Source organism: Perca fluviatilis, chromosome 15 (genome assembly GCF_010015445.1).
Source record: "Perca fluviatilis chromosome 15, GENO_Pfluv_1.0, whole genome shotgun sequence".
Taxonomy (NCBI): domain Eukaryota; kingdom Metazoa; phylum Chordata; class Actinopteri; order Perciformes; family Percidae; genus Perca; species Perca fluviatilis.
In genome coordinates, this window is record NC_053126.1 from 15,120,093 (window position 1) to 15,140,335 (window position 20,243).

The 20,243-nt window shown below is 39.3% G+C and overlaps 1 protein-coding gene across 5 annotated transcripts in view; it reads right to left on the bottom strand.

Annotated features, from left to right (window-relative positions):
* Positions 1-19,626, bottom strand: part of LOC120574278 (protein tweety homolog 2-like) — a 32,962-nt gene extending 13,336 nt beyond the window's left edge. For 2 of the 5 annotated variants that reach the window (XM_039824571.1, XM_039824573.1), the window contains exons 1-3: positions 15,926-16,340; positions 10,867-11,039; positions 5,203-5,314 (exon numbers count right to left, since the gene is read on the bottom strand). In XM_039824571.1, coding sequence (XP_039680505.1) covers positions 5,203-5,314; positions 10,867-11,039; positions 15,926-16,054 — 414 coding nt within the window. In that variant the 5' untranslated portion in view covers positions 16,055-16,340. Of the gene's footprint in view, positions 1-5,202; positions 5,315-10,866; positions 11,040-15,925; positions 16,342-19,207 lie in introns of those variants that run through there. The other 3 variants (XM_039824570.1, XM_039824572.1, XM_039824569.1) reach the window with 3 other exon arrangements.
* Positions 19,627-20,243: the final 617 nt, after the last annotated feature.

The following is a 20,243-nucleotide window of genomic DNA, read 5'->3' on the forward strand; positions in this document are numbered from 1 at the left end:
AAATATAGAGAAAGGTGAAAGATTCAAAGTAGAACTCCCTCGAGTAAAGATTAACTTTTCTCCTCAACCATGTGTTTTATTCAGATAAACAATGTTAAGAGTGGAATACTGATAACAATACCGGGGAGACCTGTTATCACAGGGGTCTTTGATAGTGAGAATAGAGCGGGACGAGGCATGGTGGAGTACAGTCAATACATTTCACTTTTCTGTTTGAACAAAAACACTTTGATGCAGTAAACGCCATACACTTTTACAGCATCAATTGAGATAGAAAAAGGTCAATTTTAGCCTAATGCTGACAGGGGGTAATTGTTTCTCTACCATAGCCACATTTCACAGGCACAATAGCTTGAACCACTGAGAACTCTGCAAATGTGAACAAACAGGTAACCCTGCCATCAAAATACAGTAGGTGCTTGAAACCTGCTGTACCTCTGAAATTGATTGATAGATCTTCCAATACATGGACTAACACTAAACAATTGAAACTCAGTTAAGATTGTTGACAGAGTGGGTTCAATATTTGTGGAAACATGAGTATGTAGTTTGCAGAAAAGAACAGTTCAACATTTTTGGAAATGTGCTTACTTGCTTTATGGGGCAGAGTTAGATGAGAAGATTGATACCTTTTTTCATAACTGTCCATTAAATACAAGGCTACAGCCAGCAGCCAATTAGCTCATCTTAGCACAAAGGCTAGAAACAGGGGGAAATTGCTAGCATGGCTCAGTCCAATTGTAAAAACAAAATCAGCCTCTAAAGCTCACTAATTAATAATACATTTTTATTCCGTACAAAAACAGACATGTAAAAACGAGAAATTTTCATTTTACAGGAGGTTTTGAGCCAGACTATTTCTCAGCTCTGAACAGTAAGACTGCTGGTTGCTGATTGAAAGCCAAGAAGTAGTCTGGCACATGACCCACTGTAAAATGACGAATTCTCTTTTTTCATGTTTTCATACTGATTAAAGAAACAAGATATAACATGTCATTTAGTGAGCTTTAGAAGTGCTGGTAGGTGCTTGTTACATTTAGACTAAGCCAGACTAGCTGTTTCCCCCCCATTTTCTGTCTTTGTGCTAAGCTCAGGGGCGTCGGACTGGGGGGAAAAGGGGACTGAGTACCCAGGGCCCTCATGTGAGGAGGGCCCAAAAAGATGCTAGAATTGATAGCTGTGGATGCAGGGAGGGGCCCATAGAAAATGCCTTTCTACAGGGCCCAGAAGTTTGAGCTACGCCCTGGCTAAGCTAACCCAACCGCTGCAACCCGGACTCACGGCAGTTCGTGTAAATGTACACGTTATTCTTAATCTATTGATACGTATTCACGGAGACGTTTTTCTCGTTTTTTACGTGTAACTGTCATGTTATTTTTTACGTGTAAATGTCACATTATTTTCGCGGGAAGGGAAACGCCGGGTGGGGCCGAAAAGGTCGCCCCATAAGCCGGAGGCCGCCGCGGGCCGCGCCGCGGGAAACGCCCACAATAACGGGATGGCGGAGGTTGGGTTTAGGAAAAACTTACGGAGAAAGGGCGCCTTAAACGCCGGAGAAAGGGCGCCTTAAACGCCGGGAGACGCGCCACAGTAACATGCGGGACAAAACGCCACACGCAGGGACGCCATCCCCGGGAAACAAAGCGCCGCAAACGGGACGCGATCCCTGCTCACCCGGGTGAAAGTCCTGTGTTGTTTGACCCATCCACCACCCCGACCAACCTCCCTACGTGGATTTTCGGCTTTTTATATTACTCCCTACAATTTCGAGCTGTGGTAACGAAATATGCTTCCCATTGAAATACATTACTTCTCATTTTCGTGTTGTCCACCACGTAAAAAACGACAAAAACGTCTCCGTGAACACTAGATTCAAATAACGTCACATTTACACGAACTTCCATGAGACTGGGCTGGCTAACCGGATGCTGGCTGTAGCCTTGTATTTAACAGAGAGATATGATATGGTGTTGATCTTCTCATACTCTTAGCCAGAAAATAAGTGTATTTTCCAAAATTTGTAACTAATCCTTTAAAGTTGGAGATTCTAGATTAAATAGACACAACATCTACAATTTCTGTCTAGAAAAATGTTGTTCTAAAGGGACCTCTTAATCCCACAAGAATTTAGCAAGAGGACCCTAGTTTTAAAAAGGACAAACCACCCACACCACAATGACTTTGCTAGACAAATATATTTAACACTACACTGAGGCTCCACTTATTCTGAACAGATGTTGCTTTCTGTATTCTAATCTGAAGCGGTTTGCAGCAGTCCCACTTTCTTTATCTATAATATTTCCGCCATTACACCCATCTTTAACACACTCAAGTATTGTGAGTAAGACTCACCACAAAGAAGATAAAAATGTATCTTAGTCTCCTTGACACTGTAACATTTTAAACACTCTTGATTAAATTCTGGAGAGAGTCTAAAGGGATGCTTCTAATGGTTTGTAAGCAGGAAAGAGTATCCATGTGGAGATGAGGCAAAGATACAGGCCCATCCTCCACTCCAAAACTCGCAGGGGGGATATGTGATTGCCAGTAAACTGCTCTCACTCCCCACCTCTATGTTCATCATCTCTCACAACGCCCCGGATCTTATCTGCAAGCCAGTATGCCTGAGTGTGAGAAATGGGATCTATCAGCTAGCTGCTATGGGTGATCCACATTTCCCTAATCTGGACCGTCCCGTCTTCTTTTTAAATGGATTAAAGCTCACTTTCACTAAAAGCGGGTCACAAGGAGGCTTCTCCATATTGGACACACCTGTTAAATGAAACAGACTGATTTATGGCTCACAGCAGCAGCACTCCAAGTGCCAAGTCACATGCAACTGAACTGTTCTGCCTTCAGTGATTTTATGTATCTTAGATTTCGCATTAAATGTGACAATAACAAAACAATATACTATATATATATATATATATATATATATATATATATATATATATATATATATATATATTGATTGTTAAACTGCTGCGATAATATTATATATATATATATAATATTATCGCAGCAGTTTAAAGTCAAGCAAGGTAATACTTTAAGAAAGAGGACACTGAGAAGAGATATTCAGGGGAACTGATGTATGGTGCAGTAATCATTTTGTTCCAAGAATCACAAGACAGCTTTCACTTCCAAAGAGGAAGAGCTACATATAAAAGTGTAACTGTGGCACTAAATTGGAAGCACACATTCTGATATAGTGTCATTGATCGATGTGATTTCGGGGCAGTACGGACAAGCTCTTAATATTGTGAGCACCGGAAGTAACGCTCTAATAAAGGATGCCTGCAAACAATCAAAAAAAACCTTCAATAGCAAGAGATAGAATGGTCCTCCTGGTCAAATCATTCCCCTCTATGACACATGATGATCCCTCGCATTGTGTGAGAGTGCATATTTTATGATAAGAAGAGCCTTAACCATAGCCTTAGCCATTAGTAGTGCCAACAGCTCCTGGTGTAAATCACTAACCTCCAGGAGCCTTGTAAATGGTCACTTTTGTGCTTATGTACTTTACTGGACAAATTTGATATCAACACAGTGTGTAAAATACCACAAAGGAAATATAGCCTATTTAAGGCATTAAGGTATAGAAAACTACTGTCACTAAAAGTGATTACTTATGAACAAACTTAATAGAAACACACAAGAAAGAAAAAGAAAGGATTTGGTAAACCAGTACATATCAGTGGAGAAGTGGACAAGACTAAAGCAGTTTAAGATTTATGGGATGGGCAGCCGACCAGCTCATCAGCTCTGTAAGTGAAGTACATTAGATCAAGCTATGATCTTGCAAGTGAGAAGGCCTTCATTTCCCTGGGGAGCATACATGTTTCCCATGCAGCCATGGTATACACCATGCTACAGGATCAAATCAATACCAAGATACAGCAGTGAAAGTCAGTAGCAAGGATGTGAATTCATCAGAGCTGAATCCTGTTAACTTCCTACAGCACAAAGAAAATGCTGTACTGCAAACTACACCACTTTTCCAGGTTATTTGTCACACCAAGCTGAAACTAATGCAGTCCAATACAACTGAACCTGCTTTAGAGAGGTGTTGATTCACCGTTAGGGTAATTTTGGTGGCAATAGTTTGCGATGCTGATGAATAAAGTTACACTGAATTATACTGAGAGATATTTCTAATATTTTATCCACTCAATTTATATCAATGAGAGGAGCGTAATAGAGCTTCCAAAATGACCATAAACTTAAATCACCACACACCACACCGTTTTCAACAAAAACCTTCATGATTGTAGGATTTATTGCAGGGATATAATGAACTGGCAACTTAGTATTTATTTAATTTATAAGTATCCCTTTATCCATCATGTTTAACACAAATCAATGTGTGAGCTACAAATGGATTAAATCTAAATCTCAGCGTACACAATGACAGAGTGTACACAGATCTGTTTGTGTCCATACATGAATGCAATATGTTTGCATATGAGGCCTTACAGTGTGTGATAGTCACATGGCCCCACACACACACACACACACACACACACACACACACACACACACACACACACACACACACACACACACACACACACACACACACACACACACACACACACACACAAAGACAGAGTGATGAGGAGAGGCTTAACACTGCAGATGGAGTTAATCCTCTTCTTCCTCATTGAGATTATTGCTTCTCTCAAGGTCTTGTTGGACTACCCTGCCCCCCCCCTAAGCCTCCCAAATAACTTCCCTGAATGCAGGTCAGGAGTTGTGTAGAAAGAATACCCATTAACAAATCCTGAGGCAGCAGTCACCTCAATTCCTTCACTGAGACAAAAAGCGGATACAGGCCCCCCGCAGTGAGGTGCTACAGTAGCTTTGAGACAAATAAACACCCCATTAATAGAGGAGGGGTCATGGTGTCTAAATTGTTGTTGCCAAGTAGAGTAAGCCATGAAAAGGGTCATGGCTAATCAAAAATCTTGGTAATTGAAAAAAGCCACAATATACAGTATGAATCATGGGACAAGCAATGTTACCAATGTTATTAACAACACTGACATATGTATTGCCTGGTTATCTCGCACTAATTCAACTGGAAAATTCTTAAATTGTAACTGAAGTAAATAAAAATAATTTCAGTGACCACATCTAATATTTATGATGCTGATACAAGTGTATATTGAAGAGAGCTTGGCAAGCTTCTCTCACCAGATTGTTGAGGCCACCCAATGTGTGATTGGCATTGTAGAGCGAGTAGGTCAGCTGGTACACCCCATCGTTGGTCTCACTGTTTCCATAGAAACCCACTCCTACAGCAGAACTGTGAAAAAAGAGAGATTCAGATTTAATGAATAAATAAACATAATTAATACCCTGTTTGTTTTATCATGGTACTTCTTGATAAGGGACAGCATGTGGTTATTAAAAGACAAGTAAGAAGACAAAGAAATGTTACTCATAATTTCCCAAAGGGAAGACATTCCAGAGTCAGTGTACCCCTACTTCTAGCAGTCCACAGTGACATGAGCAATGATACAATTTCATAATATTTGATTGCATTAAGGCAACTCTATGCAAAGGTTGCAGGTTACTAACACGTTCAACTGCATTTAGGGGCATTTTCCATAGCTCATGGAGCTCATCAATCAAGTTTCAGATAGCAGGAAGTCAGAGTGGGATTGCTGTTGCTCAGGGATACAATATGTACACACAAACACAAAAAGGAAACTAACTTCTAGTTTACACTCACAGTGACTCATATGTTGAGGACTTTTAACACCATCTGTGCTGCAAAATTACAAAAATCATACAATAGCCAAGTAGACACATGGCCAGGTTAACACCATCATCCTCCGCAGCCAGACAAAGATTAGTTAAGTTAGTTAAGTGCAAAGAGAAGATGTGGAGTTTTATTTTTTGAATTGAATACATCCTGTCAGGGTGTGTGATATGTCACTGAGTGCCTATGTGCATAAGGTGTGCATTTTCTTTTGTGCCTATTAGCATCCTGTCACAGTAACCTTGTAAGCAAAATGAAAACCATTGCATGTAACAATTGCATGTGTCTCATCTATTAAACTAGATTAATCTGGTTATGCTTAGGGGCACTGAGGGCATTCACTCGTTCTTCAAAAAAGTCTGAGCAAAGAAATATTCAATTACAGTAATCTTTACAACAAAAAAATGAGTAGCTGTGGTTAAAATACTTCATTCAGCTGTAAAAGAAAATTTGCTTTACTCTTTTTAAAGTGATGGTTAAGAGTAATTTACCCTAGGGTCCTTTGCACCATGACCTCGAGCCAAACACCTCCCCAGAAGCGCGGGGCTAATGGACCCACGTTTGTATCTCTTAAATGACCCCACTAATAATGCCCGAAATGATACCAAAGGTCTACACTAGTATATATAGGTTATGCACTCATAAAACGATGGATTGGAAAGTTTGTAAGTACACCAGACGTTTATGTAAATAACACTTGCCTGCTGGCTTCTGCTCTCTGCTGTTGTTGTTGCTGCTGTAAGACGAGTGCTTAGGGACGTCTACAAATTACAACACCGAAAAGAGATGCAACAAAAATATTTTTTAATTTAACTTATTTTTTAAAGTAAGTGCTGTAATATAACTAGCAGGAGACAAGTAATAATTGAGGTAAGTTTGGAGACATTACCTTATTTAATTATTAAATTAATACATATTTTTGTTGTATCTCTTTTCGGTGTAGTAATTTGTAGACAGCCCTAAGCACTCGTCTAACTGCAGGTAGCAGCAGCAGCAACAGAGAGCGAAAGAGAGCAGGCAAGTGTTCATAAACTTCTGGTGTACTTACAAACTTTCCAATCCATCGTTTTATGAGTGCATAACCTATCTGTACTAGTGTAGACCTTTGGTATCATTTCGGGCATTATTAGTGGGGTCATTTACGAGATACAAACGTGGGTCCATTAGCCCCTGCGCTAAGCTATTCAGCGGCTAACGCTACAAACGCTAACTCGCCCAATGTAAGACCCAGGTGAAAAAAGCTTCTGGGGGGGTGTTTGGCTCGAGGTCATGGTGCAAAGGACCCTAAGGTAAATTACTCCGAACCATCACTTTAAGACCTTTTTGTTTCAGTTGATCTGCGTTGACCTGCACAATGAGCTCTTCATCAACCCTGTAGCAAACCTAGTGACATGCTAGCAACAATGACCCACCAACAACAGTAATGTAATGACACAGGACATCATGGGTTTAGCCTCCAGAGAAGCATTAGTATTTTTGTGGCTGAAAAAAGGCTGTCTGCAGCTGGATGTGTTAGCAACACAATAAACAATAGGACTAGAGCATGTATGGATTCCAGGATATTTAGTGCCTTTGTTCCTCCAAGGATAGATCACTTCACAGAGCGTGTTATGACTGGACAATTGCATCTTAGTATTCAAAACATGTGAGCACAATAAATGGCCCCACTGGATGAACAGGTAATAACAGATAAATGCCTTGATTCTGTGGAGACTAGTGTATTGCTGCTATAATAAATTGTATAAGGTTTAACAGAAACTGACACAGGCAGAAAGGATTTTTAGACTATTAGATTTGTTTGCTATCTTTAACCTTAATTTACCCCCATTCATTCTCCTGGGGTCAGAAATAATGATCTAGAGAGGTGCAGCAGCTCTTAAATCCTTTTTCTATTTGAGTTCTGCAATGCAGCGGAGATGTACTTCTTCTGGAGTTTAATGCTGAATTGAAAACTGGAATAAATGAATGGGGTAATCACGATGAACAATTAGATATTTCTTAAATGACAGTTCTACACAATTTTAGCTATAGAAATCCCATGGTTCAGCATAACAAAAAACTAAAGTATGTACAGTTGTGTGCAAGATAATTTCTGTTTTATATGCATCTCTTTGTGTTTCTGTACAAGCTGTCTTTGTTCCTGTCGAGCATAAAAGCCATCAAAAATGTGTAAGAAGCACATTTTCAATCATGCTGCTAGCTACAACTTAAAACTTCCATCAGTAATAATGCCAGTCAATAGGTATCAAACATTAAAAACATGTCAAAAAGGAACAACTTCATAATCTCAACCCAAAATGCTGTTTCAAGTTTATTTCATTTATATAGAACAAAGTGTTTCACAAAGACATACATATATGTATACAAGCATAAAGACAAGTATGTGTTGTGGAAATAAAACACATTGAAATGGAAATTGAAAAAAATTAATTTAAATCCAATGAAATATAAAAACAGAAAATAAGGTTAAACAGTTAAAACAGAGAACAAAAAGTGTTTGTTAAGGTGCATCTTAAAAGCATAAACCGACTCATCTAATTGCCTCTGGCAGGATATTTCAGAGCCAAGGAGTTGCTAAAGAAAAAGTCCTGTCCCCAGGCCTTTTTTTGTTTCCATGCATGGGGCACAGTCAACATGCCATTGTGGGTGGATCTGAGGGGTCTGGTGGTGTTGTAAGGGCTGATGAGTTCTGAGAGATATGTAGGGGATAGACCATGGAAAGATTTGTAGACAATTAGAAGGATTTTGAAATGTATCCTACAATGAACGGGGAGCCAGTGTAAGTATAGGGGTGATTTGTCTTGTTTCTTTGACCTTGCTAATTACTTAACCTCAGGCCACTATGATCCTAAACAAGGACAGGTCTTGTATTGTATGTCTTGGAGACTGTTTTGTAATTGAGTTATATTGGCTTGATTTTGGGAACGGAGAGGGAAAAAAAAGAGGGTATGAGTTTAGATGATTCTTCCCGATGTGAGCATGTAAAGACAGAAAAGAAGTAGACCTAAAACCCAACCCTTTTTGAGAGATTTTTTTGAGTCAAGTAAACTTATTTTGAGAGGGGAGCATGCACAACTTAAAATAAAACCTAACCTGTAACGTAAAGACTGTCTACTAATTTCTGGCTAGATTATCTAATTGGATGCTATGTATAGTTGTGGAGGTGGGCGTGGTCTGCAATCAGCTGCAGTGGAGAGAGGTGTGTGGATAGAGCAGGAGAGCAGTGCCAGGTGAGTTGATTGTCTCACTGTTCGTTGCTGTGCTAATTGCTCTCCCTTTATATGCAGTAGCCGAGCCATTGGAGGTGCACGGTTTATAGTTGTAAAGTTGAGTTAAGTGTGAGCAGTCAGAGAAAATAAATACTATTGGCCTGTAAATTGTCTGTCTGCTGTGGTCTGTGCTGAGGTTAACCCACGGTGGCAGCACATTTTGCTACAATAGTAGCAGTAGATTGTTTTTATAATTTGTTGAGCTGATAAATAATGAGAGCTATAATAATGTCCCTTATAACAAACTTCTACAGAGAAAGATGAAAGCTCTGGGTAGAGACTAGATAACAGAGCGTCTATGCTAAACAGCATCATGCCGTCACTTACCGGTAACGACATAACAGGCCTTGTGTGCTGCAGCAGTGGCTTGGTATGGACACAGAAAGCTAACAAAGTTAAAACTCAACACGTCACAAGTTTGAGCGGATATGTACGCAAATTCAATCAAGCCTTTTTAAAGACTCATTTGTTCTTCATTTCAGACAGGATCATTTTTCTCAAAGTATATTAAATCATAAACAAAAGTACAATTATGTCTGGCAACGTGGCTCTGGATGTTTTTATGAAAAGCTCCTTGTTTGTTCATGCTTACATAAATTGGCAGTGCAATCAAGATACTAACAGAATACAGAACCTACTTTGCAGACCTGCTCCACCACCACAATCTCCCCCGTAACCTCCGCTCCTCTGACGCAAACCTCCTCTCCCCACCACTCAGGACCAAGCCATGGCAGCCCCCTCCCTCTGGAACTCCCTACCCATACCCTTGACCAACTGCCACTTTGCTCGTTTGAAAGCCATGAAGTCTCTCTCTCATGGGTGGGCCAAATTCTCTGGGCGGGCAAAGCAGAGAAAGGGGAGGTAACCTTGCTCCTTATGACCTCATAAGGAGAAGATTCCAGATCGGCCCATCTGAGCTTTCATTTTCTCAAAAGGCAGAGCAGGATACCCAGGGCTCGGTTTATACCTATCGCCATTTCTAGCCACAGCGAGACCATAGGCAGGCTGGGGGAACGCATATTAATGTTAAAAAACCTCACAAAGTGAAATGTTCATGCCATGGGACCTTTGATCTGTTTGTTTTATGTGTTGATTTTTATTGCTTCATCTGTTTTTAATGTGCTAAATGTACTGGTTTTACTGTAAAGTGTCTTTGAGTACCATGTAAAGTGCTATATAAATAAAATGTATTATTATTTCAACCTCAGGCAATATGATAGTGTTTTTTTTTTAATGATACATATATATGATTCAGTGTGATGTTGGTAGAGTATGTCAAATTATCAATGGAGAAAGCACAAGACAATATGATATAAAAGCACAGTATTAAAAGGCCAAATCTAAGGCTGCAGCATTATACTGTAATTTGGTAGAGCATTTCAATGGACCAAGCTGAGCAAACAGCAGTCAAAGTTTTGGCGGCGTAGTAAGCTAAAGAGTCAGCTGAGGGAATTAGCAGTCTGATCGTCTAGCTGTCAGCTGATCGGGGGCCCTGCTGATGATGTGGTTTGTCAAAAATACAGCAACTTAACTTATTATTTGTGTTCTTCAGAAAGAAAGAGTTGAAACTCTGTTAAAAGCAGGTAGTTAAGCCGCACATTAACACACCACACTTTGTTATAACCTACCATACTTAAAACTTTGTATGGAATAAACAGCAGATAGAGCCAAGTCATTTGACTCATATATAAATTTGAGCACCATTACCTTTGACAGTACAAAGCTTTGTTCAACTTAGCCTCGCATACTGATCCAACATTAGTATCTGTGAGTCGATTATCACAACAAGAAACTCGATGGTATTGTTTGACCATTAAGACTTACCATATAATGAGGCCTGTGATGACAGCAGACCAAGTGAGGCAGCAGGTATCAGGTCTTTTGGTGTCTTCATCTAAGTCCCTGCGGCAGCAACACAAGCAGACCAGGTATACTGTCAGAACCAGCAGGCTCAGACCCAGACCCACTGCACCAACACATGCTAGAAATATCAGAGACTGGGGCAGGAGAGTGGAGAGAGAAAAGAGGAAAAGCATTCCATCAGTTAAAGGCATGACTAAGAATCTTTCAGCAGATGATATCTACAAATATCTTTCAAGAGGCAGACAGCTGTTATGTGTGGTCTTGAGAAGTCAGGCTGTGTGACCCCGTCACCTGAAATGTTGCCAGCCTGAGTGAAAACAACACACCAGTATCAAACAACATCATGTGTAAAGATATTGTTGAGGCTAGCATGCAGCTACCTCATACATTGATCAACATCATCACTGCTGACTGCTGCCTACAGCAAAGGGAATAGAAACATAGAAGTTTGAGGTCATGGGGCGAAGAAAGCCCACAGAGAATGCAGATTTTTCTGCCACAGCAGAACTTGGACTGTAAGAGGAAAACAGAAATTATCCAAGGCTGCGGTAGGGGAGAATCATGTGACACAATGGCTTTCATTAAGTCTTGTGATTTCTGAGTGTACAAAATTTGTAAAGCCTGAAGGATGGAGAGAAACACTGATGTAGAGAATGTAAAAAATGCGGTTTGGACACGCAACACTCTGTACTTAGACTATTTTATGATAAATCCCATTGGATTCATTTTATTCTCTGCAAAGATGTTACTTTACTCACTACATAGTGAGTGGCCATATGACACACACTACAAAGTGAGCAAAGAAATACAAAGTTGGCAGTATTCTCCAAGGCAGGGAAAATAGCATTGTTTATTTGCATCAGATTATCAGAATAGTTATTGCTTTACACCAATCAGTATACAATCCGGTTTGTTTTCTTACAGACGTCATATGGCCATTTAGTTTAGAAGCTTAGTAGCGTTGATCATCTCTAGGAACTGTGGGTTCAGACTCAACACATTAAGCTTTAGGTTGGTTTAAAGACAAGAGAAGAGCATGACCTTGATTTTACTTGCAAATAATTTGCACTCAACTTTTAGTGCTCACAAGTTCAGAAAGTCTGGGTCTGCCTGAGTAAGCAGAGCTAGTCATTGACTACAATGTCTGACTAATTATTCCATTTGGATGACATTGACACTGGGACAGAATTTAAATCATATTCTTTTGCATATTCTATGCATAGTCCATTGTTAAAACTCTGTTTCAAGTTATGTTGTGCTGAGCCCTATTTTGCCCTTAGTTTCACTAATCAGGTAGGTTAGCCATCAGTGGATTTCAATTAGAAATGATAGAAGACATTCAACCTGAGGTTGCTAATCATTGGTTTTTGAGGACACTGTGGATGAGCCAAGATTCATAGTGTGTATGATGTCTACTCTGGTTTCAAACCTAGTTAGATTTCCTGTCACTATAACTTAGTTCAGGCCCTTCATACGCACAATACTGCTAGTTCCACTCGCTCATCTAATTTTCCAATCCATTGTTTTGTAATTAGACATGCAGGCACTTCAGTTTCCACTGGCTGCAAAGCCATAACAAGACAAAGGATGCATGAGAGCGAGGAGAAACAGAGAGACAGAAAACAACTACAGTATATGCAGTCATTGAGCAGAAGGTGATTGATCTTTTATCTTCCCAAAAGGATTTTTGTATAAAGTAGGTTTACATATGTATGCCTGTCTAATGTAATTAAACAGGAAACAACAAGTCTTAGGACAAGTGTCTGTAGCTGCTCTCCACTTTCTACTTTCCTCAAAACACAAAGGTCGAGCATGTCATGTAAAGAACATGAGTTATTTTCAGGCTTGAGGCGCTGTGTGAGCCCTATAGACTACCAACAGTCTTTGGGACACCACCATGGCACTCTTCACTCCTCACTGACTGGTGCTCAACTGAGCTAGTGTGACACAGCTGGGATTCAATGACCCACATGGACCTAGATACATGGAGAGAAAGGGACACAAACTTCTGAAAGCACTCAAACAAGTATAAGATAATGCACTACAACACTGATGGATTGATAGCTAAAGTTAATATTATTGTACAATAATAAGAGAAAACCCACAAAATGACAAAACCTAGAAGTAAGGCAAACCAAGTAATTTCTTTCTGATCATGGAGACAGAAAATGCTTCAAATATAGTGTCCTCAGAACAAGACCATGATTGTCTTAAGAGAGTATAGGCTGAAAGTCATATCATCAGAATGATCAATAACAAATAATAAAGGCTACATGTAGACCGGACACATGGCATCTCTCCGACCTTTTCAAGTCTTTACCATACACCATGTAATTTCATACAACAGTAGTCTTCAGTTTACAGAGGAGTCAAGTGAGCAGAGTATCAGCTCAAAACTTAAACTTAAATGATAAAACAATGTTTCATGCAAGTTTACTTTCACACTTCCATAATGGCTTTAATATTCATAAATGGCCTGAGGCAGTGCCACATGGATGCGCACTTACACAAAGACACATACAAACATGAATAAACTCATTCCGTGGGGAGGATTGTTTTTAAATATAGCTCAGACGATAATGGGTGTAGTAAGTCTTTCCAAGGTGAAAATGAGATCAGTATGCAATGTTATCCTCGTACAGTAAACCAATATGTCCACAATTTTTCTAACTTAGATTTGGAAACAGTATTATCTATCACGCAACAAATTAACACAAAGCTTTTATTTTGTTGAAAAAAAAATGCATTGTTAATAATTTGGCTCACATGAACTTCATTAGTGATTTGTAATTAAATTGACACCTGTCAAACTATGCTGATGTGATATAATGTGCCTTATTTGTATTGCAATACACTGTGTGAAAATAAATCCTTTTCTATATAAAAAGTTCTTTGTGGAAAAACAACAAACCAAGTCAACAGACAAAAGGGAAGAAAGCAAAGTCCATAACATAAAGGCATAGAACGATAATAATCAAGTGATTTATTGCAGATGGAAATCTATGACAACAACCGAGCATGAACATCCCATATTTTATTTTTTTTCCAATCACACAGCCTATTTTATTCATAATGACTCTGGCCCTGCTGCCCACAGTCAGTCCCCATCAATAAACATGGCAGTTTGGGACATTTGCATGGCCTCAAATGGATCGCCATAAATGCACTCTGGGGAAATTGAAATACTTAATTAAAAAAAAGAAGAAAAAAAGAATCGTTTTACACTGGGAAAAATATGTCTCATACAATTCAATTTCCCCTTAAAAACAAAATGGATTGGGAAAAGAGCAAAACTCAACAATCTCTTACAGGGAATGTGTTGTTTGTTTGTAGTGTTAGAATGAGCAGTCACGAAAAAGTGCATGAAATAGAGTTGTGGTATATACCACAACTCTATTTCATGCACTTTTTCCTGACAAGCCCGGAGGTTCGACCGGAGGTACTGCCATCCGTCGCATGCTACGGCGAGTCGCAAACAATGATGTTCTAAAACTGTATATCCTGCGGGGCAGAAAGGGAAAGAAGGCCTTCCAGGACCTGACTATCTGCAGGGTTATAACAGGCAGGTGTTATTTTATTGTTCACATCAGTATTATGCTTAGCTTGGCTAATAAGAGGTTTTAATTTGACTTGTAACGTTGCTTCATTTTGACTTCTACTCTAGCGGTCTCCCAGAAAAACTTCCCCGCGCTGCCTGCAGCAGACGTGGAGGACTTGATTGGAAGTTTGCCCCACACAGACGGTAAATTGAAATTCTTCTGTGATGTTAATAATAATCATAATAATCAAAAACTATCAATATTTGTGATCAGAATAAAAACAGGGTTGTTAGTCAGGCAATTTGTCTTGCTTTTGTTAATGTGTTTATTCTTAGTATGACATATCAAACTTTTGTTTCTTTCTTTTTAGGTCAGCTGAGAAGGACTGAGCCTTCAAAACCATGGAGCTCTATTTTTTAAATTTTTTGCGCGAAGCAAGAGCTGTTGGCCATCTTCTACACTGCTGCCATCCTCCTGCCTCCCCCCTCTGGCACGTGATACAGATCCCTGCACACAAAAACAACCAGACACAAGAACAGCTTCTTTCCCTCTGCCATCACTCTCCTGAACTGCTGATAAGTGGGCTCATCCCCACTTTGGCCATTCACCTACACATTACATACTTTATCATTCCAATATGCATTTTGCACAATACATTTGCACTATTACTTTGCACTCTACATCCTTATCTATTTTGTATTTTTTTTATTATTCTTTGTATATTGTTAATTAAAGTTTTAAATCCAATCAAGTTTGCCTGTTCATTCATTCCTGCTAATATATAATAATTCATTCCTGCTCATGCAGACGGTTTAAAGTAATAATAAAATTAGTATCATTGTTATTAAAGTTTGTTAAAGGTTAGGGGAATGTAAAAAAGAACGTTAGGGGAACGTTCCCTGAAGGTTGCAACGTAAGGGGAACGTTCGGAGAACGTTCGATGTAACCAAAAACGAACGTTCCCAGAACGTTCAACCAACTTTCCATAATAACGAAAACACAACCAAAACACAACCAAACCTAACCTTCAGGGAACGTTCGCGCAACCAAAAACGAACGTTCCCAGAACGTTCTGGGAACCAAAAATTGTTAGCTCGGTATGAAGCTGTGTTCAGCTTGTGTAAAAACAAAGGATTTGTTGTGTACTGTATTTTCAGCAGTAGGTACACACTTACATGGATAAAGACATATACAGTACATGTTGTTTACTACCAGAACTATTTCATAGCCCAGTTAATACAGATCATGTGTCATGTGAGAACTGCAGTACAGGATTGGCTCTTACTTCCTGACATTGGGACCAACACAGAGAGCTACACTGATGCATAACACAACGGTTTGTCTAAAACTACTTTTTGTTTAAATGTTCAATTTAATACAATATGTTGTTTAATATTGTCAGTGGACCACAGGAGCTCTGGTTTTCTGGTGAAATTCTTCTGAAACTACGTGCGCTTTTACGCGCAAGTACAGTTACCAACCTGCTGATAGCTCGCTTCCTCCGGTGTGAAAGTGTTGTCGACCGACTGGAAAAAGAAATTGAAGTGAGGGAAATTGTGCAGCCAGTATGTCCACCACGGAGCAACGTAATCAAGCCTTGCAGTGGCCATTCCTACTTGAGATGTCAATCCACCGAACCACGACTGCACACTTCCTTTTATGACCAAGCTCAAATATCCCCAGGTTTCATGAAAAAAAAAAATAAAACATAAAATAAACGCAACTACAGCGGAGGTTAGAACCACCACAGAACAATATGAAGTTCTTCTTTTGCCATTAAATCATCAGAACAAGGCAGAAAAGCACTACTTCCCACCCGGTTCCCATAGTTCTGTGTGAACTGTTGAGTTGCGCAACTACTATAAAATACATCTTCAGTGCAGGCCAAGCGTTTGTATCCGAAGCACGGGATTGAGTGACGATATGAACCAGCCTCCTTAAACAGAGAAGGCGTGACAACCACTTCTCAGTCAAGTAGCCCACTATATACTTTATGAAAAGTAAACAATAATATACCCCTGCACTGAAAACAATGCATGGGGAGAATATCTAAAAAAAATTGCAAATTTAAAAAAAAATGATCCAACACTGAACTTGCTGATAACACAAAACGGTATAGATGTCAATGACCGGTGCCCACTGCTTCACATATGATTGTTTTTAACGAGGAAACTCAAAATGATGTTTCATGCAAGTTTACTTTCACACTTGCATAATGGCTTTAATATTCATAAATGGCCTGAGGCAGTGCCACATGGATGCGCACTTACACAAAGACACATACAAACATGAATAAACTCATTCCGTGGGGAGGATTGTTTTTAAATATAGCTCAGACGATAATGGGTGTAGTAAGTCTTTCCAAGGTGAAAATGAGATCAGTATGCAATGTTATCCTCGTACAGTAAACCAATATGTCCACAATTTTTCTAACTTGGAAACAGTATTATCTATCACGCAACAAATTAACACAAAGCTTTTATTTTGTTGAAAAAAAAATGCATTGTTAATAATTTGGCTCACATGAACTTCATTAGTGATTTGTAATTAAATTGACACCTGTCAAACTATGCTGATGTGATATAATGTGCCTTATTTGTATTGCAATACACTGTGTGAAAATAAATCCTTTTCTATATAAAAAGTTCTTTGTGGAAAAACAACAAACCAAGTCAACAGACAAAAGGGAAGAAAGCAAAGTCCATAACATAAAGGCATAGAACGATAATAATCAAGTGATTTATTGCAGATGGAAATCTATGACAACAACCGAGCATGAACATCCCATATTTTTTTTTCCAATCACACAGCCTATTTTATTCATAATGACTCGCTCTGGCGCCCCACAGTCAGTCCCCATCAATAAACATGGCAGTTTGGGACATTTGCATGGCCTCAAATGGATCGCCATAAATGCACTCTGGGGAAATTGAAATACTTAATTAAAAAAAAAAGAATCGTTTTACACTGGGAAAAATATGTCTCATACAATTCAATTTCCCCTTTAAAACAAAATGGATTGGGAAAAGAGCAAAACTCAACAATCTCTTACAGGGAATGTGTTGTTTGTTTGTAGTGTTAGAATGAGCAGTCACGAAAAGTGCATGAAATAGAGTTGTGGTATATACCACAACTCTATTTCATGCACTTTTTCCTGACAAGCCCGGAGGTTCGACCGGAGGTACTGCCATCCGTCGCATGCTACGGCGAGTCGCAAACAATGATGTTCTAAAACTGTATATCCTGCGGGGCAGAAAGGGAAAGAAGGCCTTCCAGGACCTGACTATCTGCAGGGTTATAACAGGCAGGTGTTATTTTATTGTTCACATCAGTATTATGCTTAGCTGGGCTAATAAGAGGTTTTAATTTGACTTGTAACGTTGCTTCATTTTGACTTCTACTCTAGCGGTCTCCCAGAAAAACTTCCCCGCGCTGCCTGCAGCAGACGTGGAGGACTTGATTGGAAGTTTGCCCCACACAGACGGTAAATTGAAATTCTTCTGTGATGTTAATAATAATCATAATAATCAAAAACTATCAATATTTGTGATCAGAATAAAAACAGGGTTGTTAGTCAGGCAATTTGTCTTGCTTTTGTTAATGTGTTTATTCTTAGTATGACATATCAAACTTTTGTTTCTTTCTTTTTAGGTCAGCTGAGAAGGACTGAGCCTTCAAAACCATGGAGCTCTATTTTTTTAATTTTTTTGCGGAAGCAAGAGCTGTTGGCCATCTTCTACACTGCTGCCATCCTCCTGCCTCCTCCCCTCTGGCACGTGATACAGATCCCTGCACACAAAAACAACCAGACACAAGAACAGCTTCTTTCCCTCTGCCATCACTCTCCTGAACTGCTGATAAGTGGGCTCATCCCCACTTTGGCCATTCACCTACACATTACATACTTTATCATTCCAATATGCATTTTGCAAAATACATTTGCACTATTACTTTGCACTCTACATCCTTATCTATTTTGTATTTTTTTTATTATTCTTTGTATATTGTTAATTAAAGTTTTAAATCCAATCAAGTTTGCCTGTTCATTCATTCCTGCTAATATATAATAATTCATTCCTGCTCATGCAGACGGTTTAAAGTAATAATAAAATTAGTATCATTGTTATTAAAGTTTGTTAAAGGTTAGGGGAATGTAAAAAAGAACGTTAGGGGAACGTTCCCTGAAGGTTGCAACGTAAGGGGAACGTTCGGAGAACGTTCGATGTAACCAAAAACGAACGTTCCCAGAACGTTCAACCAACTTTCCATAATAACGAAAACACAACCAAAACACAACCAAACCTAACCTTCAGGGAACGTTCGCGCAACCAAAAACGAACGTTCCCAGAACGTTCTGGGAACCAAAAATTGTTAGCTCGGTATGAAGCTGTGTTCAGCTTGTGTAAAAACAAAGGATTTGTTGTGTACTGTATTTTCAGCAGTAGGTACACACTTACATGGATAAAGACATATACAGTACATGTTGTTTACTACCAGAACTATTTCATAGCCCAGTTAATACAGGTCATGTGTCATGTGAGAACTGCAGTACAGGATTGGCTCTTACTTCCTGACATTGGGACCAACACAGAGAGCTACACTGATGCATAACACAACGGTTTGTCTAAAACTACTTTTTGTTTAAATGTTCAATTTAATACAATATGTTGTTTAATATTGTCAGTGGACCACAGGAGCTCTGGTTTTCTGGTGAAATTCTTCTGAAACTACGTGCGCTTTTACGCGCAAGTACAGTTACCAACCTGCTGATAGCTCGCTTCCTCCGGTGTGAAAGTGTTGTCGACCGACTGGAAAAAGAAATTGAAGTGAGGGAAATTGTGCAGCCAGTATGTCCACCACGGAGCAACGTAATCAAGCCTTGCAGTGGCCATTCCTACTTGAGATGTCAATCCACCGAACCACGACTGCACACTTCCTTTTATGACCAAGCTCAAATATCCCCAGGTTTCATGAAAAAAAAAAAAAAGTAAAACATAAAATAAACGCAACTACAGCGGAGGTTAGAACCACCACAGAACAATATGAAGTTCTTCTTTTGCCATTAAATCATCAGAACAAGGCAGAAAAGCACTACTTCCCACCCGGTTCCCATAGTTCTGTGTGAACTGTTGAGTTGCGCAACTACTATAAAATACATCTTCAGTGCAGGCCAAGCGTTTGTATCCGAAGCACGGGATTGAGTGACGATATGAACCAGCCTCCTTAAACAGAGAAGGCGTGACAACCACTTCTCAGTCAAGTAGCCCACTATATACTTTATGAAAAGTAAACAATAATATACCCCTGCACTGAAAACAATGCATGGGGAGAATATCTAAAAAAAATTGCAAATTTAAAAAAAAATGATCCAACACTGAACTTGCTGATAACACAAAACGGTATAGATGTCAATGACCGGTGCCCACTGCTTCACATATGATTGTTTTTAACGAGGAAACTCAAAATGTTGATTACACAATAAAACTGAGATAAAAAATAAATAAAATGAAAAAGCTCTGCACCCTGGCCTCGACTTGCAGCTACTGCGTTTGGCTTTAAGATGCAGGGGTAGGCTATTTAGTGCACTCTTTATGACTTCTGCTGTTAATGTCTGACCTCTTGTGGACAATGAGGCGCACTGAGGTGAACAGTAATGAGCATGTTAATGAGATGCTGCAGACAGTAGTACAGTATGTTGGCTTTCATGCTTTATTTACAGTGTGATGATTTTTTCAGCTGTGAAAGTTTAATTTATACCTGTATCAGAATCAACACATTAACTGTAATAAACGTGCAGGA